This window comes from Anabrus simplex, chromosome 1 (assembly GCF_040414725.1).
Source record: "Anabrus simplex isolate iqAnaSimp1 chromosome 1, ASM4041472v1, whole genome shotgun sequence".
In the NCBI taxonomy this organism is placed as follows: domain Eukaryota; kingdom Metazoa; phylum Arthropoda; class Insecta; order Orthoptera; family Tettigoniidae; genus Anabrus; species Anabrus simplex.
The window spans coordinates 1,097,026,004-1,097,040,382 of record NC_090265.1 but is presented as its reverse complement, the minus strand read 5'-3'; the positions used below and the strand labels follow the sequence as shown (position 1 = coordinate 1,097,040,382).

At 38.8% G+C, this 14,379-nt stretch overlaps 1 protein-coding gene across 1 annotated transcript in view; it reads left to right on the top strand.

Annotated features, from left to right (window-relative positions):
- LOC136858125 (serine/threonine-protein kinase Nek7) overlaps positions 1 to 14,379 on the top strand; it is a 111,452-nt gene that overhangs the window by 66,292 nt on the left and 30,781 nt on the right. Inside the window, exon 5 of the mRNA XM_067137443.2 lies at positions 1,268 to 1,381. Coding sequence (XP_066993544.2) covers positions 1,268 to 1,381 — 114 coding nt within the window. The remainder of the gene's footprint in view (positions 1 to 1,267; positions 1,382 to 14,379) is intronic.

The window sequence follows — 14,379 nt, the reverse complement described above, 5'->3', positions numbered from 1 at the left end:
GAACTGACTGAAGAAGAGAAAAGCTACGGCTCTTTCCAGCAGGATAGTGCAACGGCCCATGTGGCACGTAGCTCTATGCGACGGTTATGGGAAATGTTCGCAGATGATCAGATCATCAGTAAAGGCTTATGGCCCCCCTCATTCGCCTGATTTAAGCACATGTGATTTTTATCTATGGGGAAATCTTAAAGGAAAAGTTTACAGGAATAATCCTCGAACTGCAGAAGAATTAAAAACTGAAATTAGGAACATTGTGCGTTCTATCGGTGTCCATGAACTACAAAGTGTGTTTCGAAATCTCATTAAAAGATGTGAAGCTTGCATTGCAACTGAAGGAGATCACTTTCAGCATCATCTGTAAATACTGGTGAGTTCAGTTTAATTTCCTAAGCAAACATCTATAGTCATGTATCTGGTAATTCAAAAGTCTCAGTGCTGGCCTAAGGCCAGGTGAAAGGGTTTGTTGTTAATACCCCACAAGCTGAATTATGAATTAAATATTTTCATGGTTTTTGAGAATGCACTGAACTGTTGTTTCGTTGATAATAGAAATATCTCTCTTTAATGAAAGTGTATGTATCCTATTAGCTGGATTCGGAAAGTGTGTTTGAACCCCACTGTTAGCTGTCCTGAGAATGGTTTTCTGTAATATCCCATTTTCACTTCCCTGCAAATACCAGTACAATTCCTATTCATAGGCCAGGACTAATTCCTTCCACCTCCTTACCCAATTTCATTCACCATCGTTTATTCCATCTTCATTAGCTCCTGAGCTGAGGTTGTCATCAGGAAGAGCATCTGGCCATAAAACAATGTTATAATTATAAAGTTTCATCTCAATTCATCCTCAACCCTGTATGAGGAAAGGGAACTAATAGGTAGACATACATGTAGCCTATTGGCAACCACAGGCCAACTAAACTTGCTTCTTGAAGGATAAGTGATTATTTTAGATTCACAAGCAAGGGGGTGGATTTAAAATTAACATTAGAGGCTTACAGACCCCTAGAATACATGTGTTCTATTCATGGTTGTCTCTGAAGGGTGCACAAGAGATTAGATGAGTCTTCAATAATCCGATCCTTCCCTTCTTCACACAACATGCTTTTCCATCCTTTAAGGAGTTTAATCTTTTCGTCTCACCCATGTTCAGTTATGAGGTGGAAGAGTTTATTGTTAATACCACAAGTTGAATTACGAATTAAATATTTTCATGGTTTGTGAGAATGCACTGAACTTTTGATAATATACTTAAATCTCATTACAGATGGCAGCTTTGCAGTCTCCATTCTATGGAGAGAAGATGAATCTCTACACATTATGTAAGAAGATTGAGCAATGCGATTACCCTCCATTACCAGAAGACATTTACTCAGAAGAGGTAAGAAACTGTGATTTTTTTAGAAGCTTGATGAGACTGTAGATTCTTGAACATTGGTAGGCCATTAGATTTTAAATGGAACGATTTTAAGTTTTACAAACAGACAACACTGGTGAATACTAATTATAGGCTTATTATACTTTGCTTCAGTAATGGCTTTATTATTGAACCAACCATTTCAATGCTTGAAAACCAGCTAGCTGAAATACATGAAGATAAGTGTCAGATATGTAAGGGCAGTCAAATGAAAACTGAACACTTGCTACAATGTGACCATAGAATTCAAAAGTAATTACCATAAGTGTTAATACATTTATCACCGGGCGAGTTGGCCGTGCGCGTAGAGGTGCGCGGCTGTGAGCTTGCATCCGGGAGATAGTAGGTTCGAATCCCACTATCGGCAGCCCTGAAAATGGTTTTCCGTGGTTTCCCATTTTCACACCAGGCAAATGCTGGGGCTGTACCTTAATTAAGGCCACGGTCGCTTCCTTCCAACTCCTAGGCCTTTCCTATCCCATCGTCGCCATAAGACCTATCTGTGTCGGTGCGACATAAAGCCCCTAGCAAAAAAAAAAAAAAAAAAAAAAAGAGAAAACCATTTATCCCACTGGGAGGCAAGACTATCAATTCCAGTTTTGTAGAAAAAGGTAGGTCACTGATGGATCCACACCTGCACCCACTCTTGCACTTCCTTGTCCTATTGAAACTGATATCCACGAATGTCTTTCTTCAGGTCACCAAAAATGTTAAAATCACAAGGTAAAATATCCGGGCTGTATGGAGGATGTCGAAAGTGTTTTCCAACCAAATTGCTGAAGCGTAGCCTTCACCACATTGGATGTATGAGGGCGAGTATTATCATGCAACTGGATTACTCTGTCCAACAGCATTTTGACTTTATGGTATGTCGCAGTTTCTGAAAAGTGTCTTCATAGTGCTGCGCACTGATTGTGGTTCCACGCTCGAGGAAATTGACAAACAGAGGGCCCTTGCAGTCAAAGAAGGAAGTCCATGACTTTACCAGAACTTGTGTGAACAGCTTTGGATTTCTTTGGCGAGGTAGAATTGCGATGTTTCCATTGTTGGATTTGCCGTTTGCTCTCGGGCCTGAAATGATTGCACCATGTTTCATCTCCTGTGACGATGCGGACAGAAATGCATACTCTTCCTTGTGGTACCACTGCAGATGACTCATACATAATGCCATTCTGTCAATCCATTGTCTCTCCGTCAGTTGATGCGGAACCCACTGCGCGCAAATTTTGCAGAAATGCAAGTGATCTTTGATGATGGCATGCACGGAGCCATGGCTAATGCCGACCTGAACACAAATTTCTTCCTCCGTGATTTGTCGGTTTTCCCGGATAAGGCCATCAGTTTGCCCTATCACATCAGGAGTAATGGCTTGATGGGCCTGTCTTGGGTGCACATCGTCTTGCAGTGATGAAGCTATTAAAAAGTATTTAAAATAGTAAGTGTTTGGTCCACCTTGTCAATACACTTTTATAATTGAAAATCATTTATTCAGACATGTTTTTTATTCTTTGATTGATAGCTTTAAACAAGCCAGTACCGGAACAAAGACCTATTATGATTTAAGTTTACTTGCAGTGATATGTGCCCATCTCAGAATAACTTATGACACTTGTCATGGACATGCAGTGTTTGCCATACACAGCAGAAATGCAATGATGAGTTTTGCATACTCCAGCACCCTCAGCCATCAGACAATGAACCACACATACTTCTCTGCTTTTTTTTTTTCCCCCCCTCAATTTTTACAGCTGGACGAACACACTAGACAAGTCTGTGCACCAACAAGGACATAACCCAACAACTGCATGCACCTGTGAGTAGAGTTCTACTACTACAGCAATGGCAGTATCAATACGTAAAGCAGTGTTGCCACTTCTCACGTGGAATGTATGTTATGGCGGTATTTGGTTTTCATTCAAATGATGTAGATGTTGATTCCCATAGGGAACCTAAAATATTTGTCCTGAATGAGTAAATTTATAATTTATAATACCATTTTCCAGCTAAGGCTAGTGCATCTTGGGTGGTGTGCTAAGTCCCAACTGACGAGCCTAACTTAGCACACGAGGGCGAAACGCAGGCAACCAAGAATGAGTTAGCTGGAAAATTTATAATGTCCAATAACGGACCATTATATTGGTATTATTTCATTCAAATGCCGCTTATGTAACCATTTTGCCCAAAAAAGATATAAGCTAACATTAATTCAAGTCGTTTATTGAGTAATTGATTCATTCATTGATTGGTGCTAAAGAAATACTGTAGTATCAATCAATCAATCAATCAATCAATCAATCAATCAATCAATCAATCAATCAATCAATCAATCAATCAATCAATCAATCAATCAGTCAATCAATCAATCAATCAATCAATCAATCAATCAACATTAATCTGCATTTAATGCTGTCACCCAGGTGGCAGATTCCCTATCAGTTGTGTACCTAGTCTTTTCTCAAATGATTTGAAAGAACTTGGAAATTTATCAAACATTTCTCTTGATAAATTATTCCAATCCCTAATTCCTCTTCCTATAAATGAATACTTGCCAAAATTTGTTCTCTTGAATTCCAACTATCTTTATATTGTCATCTTTCCTTGTCTTTAAAAACTCCACTCAAGCTTGTTCATCTACTCATGTCATTCCAGGCCATCTCTCCACTGACAGCTTGGAACATACCCTTAATAGAGCAGGTTGTCTCCTTACTCCCATGGCTTTCCAGCCCACTCTTTTAGCGGAAATCGCCCAGAAAAAATCGTGCTGCTTTACTTTGGATCTTTTCTTTCTATTGTTTAATTTAACCTGTTGTAATTATGAGAGGTTTAAGTGCACTGTAGAACTGTAGTGTAGCTATTTGATAGTATCTTTTGTTGAAATATGGTGAGGCCTCAGATAATGCTAGGGCAACTCCTGCAGGCAACGCACTGTTCTTCAGGTACTGGGGGAGTTGTGAGAAGTGGGCGACCAGTATCACAATTTATCCAAATTGGGACAGTCATCATCCTAACCCTGACAGACAACACCAAAGAGTTGTTCGAGTTCATGAAAGAGAAGGATATAGCCGTCCTAAAGGAAGGGTACAGGCTGTTTTACAGTGGAGGATAGGATGCAATTAATGGAGGAGGAACAATCATTAGGGTGCGTCCAAATACGGTAGAGACAATATCCGACACTTACGGATTTAGCCTTGTTAAAATGGGAGACAATTCGATGGTGGCGCTCCTAGTGACTGGACCTGAAAAGTCGCACTAAATTCAAATATCAATGGAAATGCATATACGAAAATGGATACATAAATTACGTCTAAAAATAAAGTGTTATGGAGATATTTACTTCAAAGTTGCTAAAGTAATTCTGGATAAATGAATGAAGAATTATTTAAAAGGTTATTATTTAAAGACTGAAATTAGACATACAAGCAAGATGTGAAATAGACTGCTGTGAAAGGGCTTGATCTTTGCATTACTTTTTTTGCGTTAGCATTCCTGCCTGAACTTTTATGGTTAGATTTGTCTTTTTTCTCATTTAAAAGACATTTTATCATCACAATAAGACACTTGTCAATAAAAATATCAGCACATTCCTTACACACATGATGCAATGAATTAACGTTTAAAAGCAGGACAATTTTCCTCTTAATTCTTATATAAGCATAATGTCCCTTCTTTCTTGTACACCTTATCCAAATCACTTCTGTGACATTTCAAAACCCACAGATCACACTTACAACAACACATCGGTATTGAAGGTTAACTGCTGCACTATACAATAAAATATGCGTATTATATTTTAAGCCAGTTAAAATATGGGTCGAGCAGGTCAGAAGATTATGAACGTACTATAAAAATCTCTTTGTCACTGGAAGAATATATATGCAAACACAATATTGCTTACATTTTCTTGTCACGAGGTAAGCGAAGGATGCGCATTCTTCTCTACTTCATAGTTACTGCAGCCAAACAGAGCACATACCTTTCCCCTCATGTTGAGAGGAGATATCAAGGAATGACACACGCTACTATTTTATTATGTCAACTCACTGAAAACGCATAAATAACACCAAAAACTTCACACACAAATACACATGCTCTTATGACAGAATCATTAGTTCTCAGGTACACCCGCTAGAGAGAGCTCTAATAGCTGTCCCTCGATATCTCGCTGAGTGTCGTGTATTGTCTCTACTGTATTTGGTGCATCCTAGTGTACCACTTCCTGCTTCCTGCCTTATCACGATGGGCGACCGGGCAAAGAGAGGTAGTGAAAACTACTTGAAGCAACCATAGTGCACCCGCCTACATGCTTTGACCGGCTCAGACCGCTTCTACCCTTTTTTACCAGAATGAATTATTATTTCATTTTTCCCTGCTTGAACCGCTTACTGCCCAGCACGCCCGGTCAGTCTGCTGTTTATCTTTTGACTGTGCATGTTGTTCGTACTCTTGTTTATATGAAATAGAAGCGGATAAATACATTTTAATCTCCGGAGTATTTGTGAATTTGAGTATTTTTATACTGACCTATGCTTCAGCAGCCTGGACGTTGACTAAGCGGAACCAAAGTAAGATATAAGCAGCTGAAATGAGGTTCTTGAGGAGCATACAGGGAAAGACAAGACGAGATAGAATATGAAATGAGGAAATAAGGAGAAGTGTGGGAGTGTGTAAACTTCAAGAAGATATTCATATAGCAAAGCTAAAATGGTTTGGGCACATGATGAGAATGCCAGGAGAGAGAATACCAAACAGAACATTCATGGATACAGAGACTGCAAAGAGGCCTAGGGGACAGCCTAGAATGAGATGGAGGAGCTCTGTTGTGGACTGTATTGGAAATGGAGGTGTTGATAGCAATAAAGTACCGGTACTAGAAGAGGACTGGTGGAAAGATCGAGTAAGGTGGAGGGCTTTGGTACACTACCCTACCCTACCCTGAGAGGATCTGGAAAAGGGAATGAAGAAGAAGAAGAGGAAGAATTTATAAAAAGTATCATTTGTGACAGAAGGTTGAAGGGCCAAGCCAACCGCAACATTGTTGACAAAACATGCAAGGAAATAACTGCTGAAACGGTAAGTGAGAAATAATAACACAACTTAGTCTTTTTTTTTTTTTTTTTTGGTATTTGCTTTACGGCGCACCGACACAGATAGGTCTTATGGCGACGATGGGATAGGGAAGGCCTAGGAGTGGGAAGGAAGAGTTACTCAACTCACAGTATTTCATAGTAATGTATGGTTAGATTTTTCATAATGGTTGAATAGTTTTGGACGTTACTTTAGATGATCAGCTAGTTATCAGTACAAAACTAAGTAAATAATTGAGTAAAATAATTCCGTTTCTATGTACTTGTAGGCATATATTGTGTTACATAAAACAAGCGTTTCTTTTTCAAATTTAAACGGTCAGATAGTATGTTTCGTAACCAGATTCTTATTTTTACATATTTATTATCCTTGCAGATGAGACATACCCTTTGCTTCAGTTCATCATGAAACCATACAAACATGAAGGACTAACTGAAACAAAGCAAATGTTTAATGAACGCTTATCATTTGCCAGAACCTACTCCATACTTTCAAAGTCAATAGAGACTTCAGTGCATCTTGCTCACAGAATTGTGAAATGCATTTGCGTTTTACACAATATAGTAATTGACTGAGAAGGAATGCAAAGAAACCTCTCAAACGTTTGTTATTCTTTCTTGTTTAATTTTATGATAAATATTATCTGTTGTCAACAAAATACTCGATAGATCCTCACATGATAGCTCCGTGATGCTAATTGACAGAAGCTCTCGTGATGGGTCCACTATAACTACCACCAGCTAGAATAGCACAGGTTCACCTCACTGTTTGCAACTGTTTCGTAGTTTGCATGATAAAGCAAGAAGTGGTGCACCATGGACGTACCCATAAATAGGATGTCCTGGAATATGTGGAGGAGGTGAAGAAGATCAGTGACAGCATAATCATAGCAAGGATACAGCTTGAGACAATAAAACAAGACCTGTTCCAAGTACATGCTCCACAAACTGGAAATAAAGAAGAGAATACAGAACAATTCCTTGAAAACGTGGAGAAATACATAGAAGATACGGAAGTAATTATGATGGGAGATCTGAACATACACGTGGGAAGAGAGAGACTGGGAAGAGAAGAGATTTTGGGGACATATGGATATGGCAACAAGAATCAAGAAGGAGATATATTACAGTACTTTTGCCAGGGGAACCAACTAATAATAGGAAACACGTGCTTCAGGAAGAAAAATAGCCGGAAGATTACCAGGTGTGGATGGGGAGACAGAAGACCGAAAACGTTGATTGATTACATATTAGTGGGAAAAGGACATTGGAAAGATCTTATGGATGTTACAGCTATGCCTGAGGAAGCCTTTGGGGTTGACCATAGAGCAGTGATAGCAAAGTTGAAAGTAGGCAAGGTCACAAAACTACAAGAAAAGAAGAGAATGAAAGATTAGGTTCTGGAGATTGAAGGAATAGGATGTTCAGGAAGAATTCAGGGAAGAATTACAAAAACTGATAGCAAGGACAAATATTAGTTATGTTGAACAGGAATGGAATAATTTTAAGAGTGCATTTGTAAGGGTGTGCAGAACATCAGGAAAGATAAGAGAGAAAGAGACAACATGGTAAATTGGTAGAATAAAAGATAAAATAGGTAAAGGAAAAGAATAAAAGTAGGAAGGAATGGAAACACAAAAGACTGAAGAGAGTAGAGCGAGATGCATGGAAGAGAAAAGAATTTGACAAAAAGGAATAGCCGAAGAAAGGAAGGAAAACATTCACCCAGGCAGTGAAGGTTGATTTGAACTGTGGTAAAAAAAAATTACTACAGTGGACTCCCAGTAATTTGCATGCAGATAAATTGTTTTGCAGTTAATTTGTGGGTCTCAAATATTATTATTATTATTATTATTATTATTATTATTATTATTATTATTATTATTATTATTATTAACAAGTAATCACAATTGGGAAATATCTCGGTGGCAATGATCACTTACAGTAGTGTGACAATAAAGTTAAAACGTAATTACCCCAACAGCAATAGCAACAATAACAATAATAATAATAACAACAACGACAACAACAAGCAATTCCATGGAAAGAAAATATTACAAGAAATACTACTAGTTTAACATTATGGATCCAGCATCATCATCATATACAAATTCACACACAACTTAAGTATTTCCAGTGCTTAACACTACGGTTTACATTACTATAGGTTGAGCTTACTACTAGCTTAACATTACAACACCATCATACGCAAATTCACAAGTACCTGAAGTATTTCAAAATTTTACACTATGACTTAGAGTACCGAGTGGTCCAATTACTATTATCTTAGCATTGTAAATACAGCATGTTCATATACAAATTCACACATACCTTAAATAATTCGATATCTTAATACTAAAATTTACAGTGAGTTGATCATTGCATTAAAATGTGACACCATCACATAGAAATTTGCACACAATTTATAGAATGCTGGAGTCAATTCTTGTAGCATCTTGCATTTTTGAGAAAAGGCTCTAAGACAGCTGCAGTGTTATCTTAGTTTGCAGATCCTTCTCTGAGTTAGCTATCTTAAATATTTTGAATCAAGCTTTGTCCAGCACAAATCTCACATGGAGTGACCAGGATTTGAACCACGGAACCCAGCGGTGAGAGCCGGCGTGCTGCCGCGTGAGCCATGATGTAAGTGTTAGAACAAAGCTCTATGTCTACAATGATGTTATAATTCCAACACTTACCTGTAAGACCTACACTACTTATAGAAAGCATCTAAAATACCTGGGGAGATAACCATCAATGATGCTTGCGGAGGACATCGAAAACTGAATGGCAAGATCATTGGACGAATGTCAGTATCCTCAAAGAATCCAACACAACAAGCATGGAGGCAAAGATAATGAAGAATCAACTACGCAGGTCTGGACATACTGTTCGCATGCCGGAAACATGCATCCCAAAGCAAATAATGTATTCCAGCTATAGAATCTGAAGAAGTGTCAAACTGATACTGTCAACTGGGAAACTACAGCGAATGATGAGGCAAAATGGTACCAAGTCGTATATGGTAGAGTAAACAATTTTGAAATAGGATGGAAGAAGATTAGAATCTGAGAGACGGAATTGCAGGAAAGAAAGAGCAAGAGCGAAGAATGGTGCTCTCTTATGATCCTCTGCTGATACAACTAGTGTGTACTGTTACTGTAATAGAGTCTGTGGGTCAAGAATTGGACTAATCAGCCACTTGAGAAGATTCATTTGATTTTCCAAAAGACATATTTATATTTGTTTGATGAATAAATGCCTATGATAATAGCAATAGTAGTTATTATTAATTGCTCTACGTCACACCGACACAGATAGTTCTTATGGTGACGATGGGATAGGAAAGGGCTAGGAGTGGGAAGGAAGTGGCCATAGCCTTAGTTTAGGTTTAGCAGCAGCAGTAGTAGTAGTAGTAGTAGTAGTAGTAGTAGTAGTAGTAGTAGTAGTAGTAATCTGTTTATATATTTAAGTATTTAGTGCAACTATACTTGGGGACAAAACATGACTGTCTCAGTTCCTGGAAGTGAACTTGAAGCCAGCAGTCAATTACACCTTGCACCATGCTTAGTTAACAAGTTTTAAGTGATCCTTGTTTGGTGTGGACAGGTTGCCAAACCACTTTCTTCCACACTCTTCTTCAGTCCCTCACGTTCTTCGTGTCGAGTGCAGTAAACTATACGGCAACTCTGGCTACAGCAGACGTAGTAAATCCTATAAGCTGCTAATAGACACAGGGGTGTCGCTGGGGGTTAGTGGTGCGAGGAGAGGTTGTCATGTTTTGTCCATAAGTATACACATTTCTGTAGTTAACGTGTTGTATTTGGTAGATAGTGGGTTCGAACCCCACTGTCGGCAACCCTGAAGATGGTTTTCCGTGGTTTCCCAGTTTCACACCAGGCAAAGGCTGGGGCTGTACATTAATTAAGACCATGGCCACTTCCTTCCCACTCCTAGGCCTTTCCTGTTCCATCGCCATCGTCGCCATAAGACCTATCCGTTTCGGTGCAACGTAAAGCAATTTATATTAAAAAAAAAAAAAAGCCTGTTATTCCTAGTATTTTATAATTGGGATATGTCTAAGTAGAATAAATGTAGTGTAGTTATTTCATCAGTTAGTATCTTGATTGCATTATTGCCATGGAAACTTTGTGTAGTATACAATGTTTCCTTCCTCTGACATATTTACATGTAGTTATAGAATACAGTATTTTATATTTGTTGATATTTCCAAATTATTTTATACTTCTTAGAAGAAATAAAAGAATAGTTGAAGGAGGCAGGTGTAGTAGGGTTGGGCACTATCTCCCTGTTTCAGCATACTGTGCCGGTGCATATAAGCGGAACACCGAGTGTCAATTGTTCCGAAACATTCTCAAGCGAAACGGAGACACTGACTCGCTGTCCCGTCAGAAGCGCCACTATGCACTGCCCTTTGCCTACTAGCTGACTGTTGATACTGGCTGTGTGCCGCCCTGTGCTGGATTGTTCCGTGTTAAATCACATCCTCTTTGTTCTGTGAGTTCCGTTGCACTGGCAACTGGCCTTCGGTACATGCGACTAATGTAATGTGTTCTGTTTTGTTTTCATCTGTTTCGTAAGAGTGTTTTCATTGAAGACTAGTAATATAACCGTACAAAAGGTGGTAAACTTTGCATAATATTGCATCAGAGTCCTGTTCAGGACCTTTTCACTAGAATAAAACCGGACAGAGTGAAATACAATTTATGTTCCTCTATTTTGTCTGCAAAGGGATCTTCAACTGGCACAATGACAAGACATTTCAAACTTTAAACATCCCACAGTTTTGATTTCTGTGTTCTGCATGTATATTGTGTTTAAGTTTTATTTTCATGTTCTTCTTGTATAGTTTTATTTTTAATCTTCTATCCTGCTTGTATATAGTGTTTAATTTTTATCTTCGTGTTTTGCTTGTATGGGTTAATTATAATTTACGTGTTCCGCTTGTATACTGTGTACGTAAATAGAGTACTGACGAATGTTTCTTCAACTGTGCGAGTATACTTTTAATTGGTGAAAATAACATTATGACATTTGTAAACATATGTACTGCCAGTGTAATTGTGACAGGTGTATTTCAGAATGAATGAAAACATTCTTATCCTAAAAAGAAAATTTAGACATGATTTTTTGGGTGCTTATTTCATTCAGAGTTCTGACGGCTTTTTCACTGCCATGAACTTTTATCCCGGCCCTAATTACTCACAATACAGGCTGATACATTCAAACGGTGAAAATATTCTTGAATTAGTTACTTTTAAACACCTGTACTGCCATTGTAACCATGTTATGTGTATTACATATTGACCGGAAAAATCTTAACCTAAAAGCAGCCTTTAAATGTGATTATTGGGCGCGAATTTCAGTGTTCTGACTGTTCATTCACGTTCCGTGCAGCTTTATGCTGGCCATGGCCATAACTACACTCAGCACGTTCGGTACAGGTACATTCCCGCTGGCGCGGAGCATGTAATGTTGCCTCTTGAAGTTCTCTCTACTATGCAGTTACAGTCCCGTGTGCTGGCACTCTATACCGAAACCCTCCGCCTCAAGCTCCTAATGTTGCAGAACAATTGAATGTTCCGGTCTGCCCAACCCTTACGTCTAGGAGCAGTGAATGTGAGCAGTAATTAAGGAAGATCAGGGAAGAGATAGCAAGTTTGAGGAAGATAATTAGGCTTGTGACACAGGACAGGAATGAAGATAAGTCTCCCTCAGCCAATGTACAGGATAGGGTAGGTAGGCAACACAGAGAGGAAGGGAGGGGAGAAGTTGTGGAATTCAGGTGGGCTAATGTTTCAAGGGGAAGGAAAATGTGGGTTAAAGGTTTTTGGTTGGGACTCAACCCAGGAGAGGTATCGGTGAGGAATTGGTATGAGTCACTGCTGATAGAACAGCAGAAGGATGAAGGAGTTCAGAGAAGTATTACAGAAGGAGGCGTGAGGCAAGAAGAAAGGGAATGGTACATACATACATACATACATACATACATACATACATACATACATACATACATACATACATACATACATACATACATACATACATACATACATACATATAGTACGCGCACCTTTTAACGATACATGGACACCCTAGTGCTGAATTGGTCGACCTCGGTTATCTTTGAGATTCATATTGGCAACCTTTGAAACAAAAACTATGAATCGCTTATGCATCGCTGTGCGACATCTGGCGTACAGTTACGTATTAGTACTATTGTTGTTTACACAGCAAAGCCAAACTATATAATTCATGCTAGGAACAAGATTCGCATCGAGAAATGTTATATAATGTGTGTATGACACAGTTGTTGGCTTAAGATATTAAGGGTTTAGAAAATTCATATCGATCGATCATATTATCGATTCAATTATGATTTCATTTCCATTGAGTTGGCACTATTACCGGAACCGGAAGATCTCCCTCCTTACTCCTCACCCTGTACAAAGAAATATCGCTAAAAGGTGCGCGGACTATACATACATACATACATACATACATACATACTGGGACCTTTCCCACCATCCCCCATAGCTCATGGTACCATGTGGCAACAAAGAGGTGACCCTGTCGGGTCATGAACACATGGCACCATGCTCCACGGAAGGCGATGGTCAAGGGACCTTTTCGGCCTGTGACGATTCCCTCTCATTGGGATTGAATAAGTAATCCACTCACATGAGAGGTCAACGCCCTACGGCCCGGCAAGGTTGCTGCTAACTCTCCCGTTCCTAAGGTCTGAACCCCCGGCCACTCAGAGTCGCAGACCGTCCGCGGCGATAAAAATAAAATATCTTACAACTAACTTAAAGGCATAACATGAACGGAAGAGGTTCTGGATGCTAATTATCGGCAAAAAAAAATAGGCACGAATAAAATTTTCTGGATATTTAATTCACTCCTGTTGAACATATTTACAATCTACAACCTTAAACATCAAATTAACTTACAGCCATTGAATTTTAATACCAGCAACGGACAACCATGTAAGGGATATCACCCAAGTGAAAATTAGATCCACATCATTCTGAGAGTCTTTATGTGGTCTATTGACATTATGCTGTTGAATATTAGAACACAAAACAATCACCTATTCAGATCAAGCACCTGGGTGTTCACATATAGCTTCAAACAACTCGGAGAAATTTGAGTTGCGTTTACTACAATCTTCGTTGTTAAGCTTGGTTTCGAATTTAAGGACACGATTATTTTACCTGTTGAGTACGGTAAACAGTATTATAATGAACCTAACTTTTTACAGGAAAAAAAAAAAAAGAAAACTATGACCTTACGGATATAAATATTCCCGAGATTAATTCCCAAATTACATATTTAAAACACAGCAAGTTACACTAATTTACCCTAAGATTAGAGTGGCCACCTACATCGAACATAACACGAGAAACTCAATATTAAAAGAATTTAAAAAGAATCATAAAATGATAGGCAAACTCCACGGAGTTATAACCTATCCCAGAAATATAAGATGCACACAATTCTAGTTACTCCAAATCACCTCACTTGAGGACTAACTATACACATCCGAGGGCCGAAACCCTCTACTCAAACGAAATACCAAAGGATTTCTCACGAAGTCTAAATTAAACAAATCAATAAACATCAGAACAACATCTTATTTACACTATTATCACACCTGGAGGAGAAACACATATTATAACATTTCCCATACATGGTAGCTGCATCTGGTTTACCATTACCCGTCGTTTGTGTGATTGACTCCTTTTGTCATGTCCGAGGTACGAAAGGGGGACCAACAGGTCTCTCGAGTCGGGGACCCTGGAAAATCAAGACCCTACCTATCGCTTCTCCATGTGTATGAATTAAGTGTTCCTG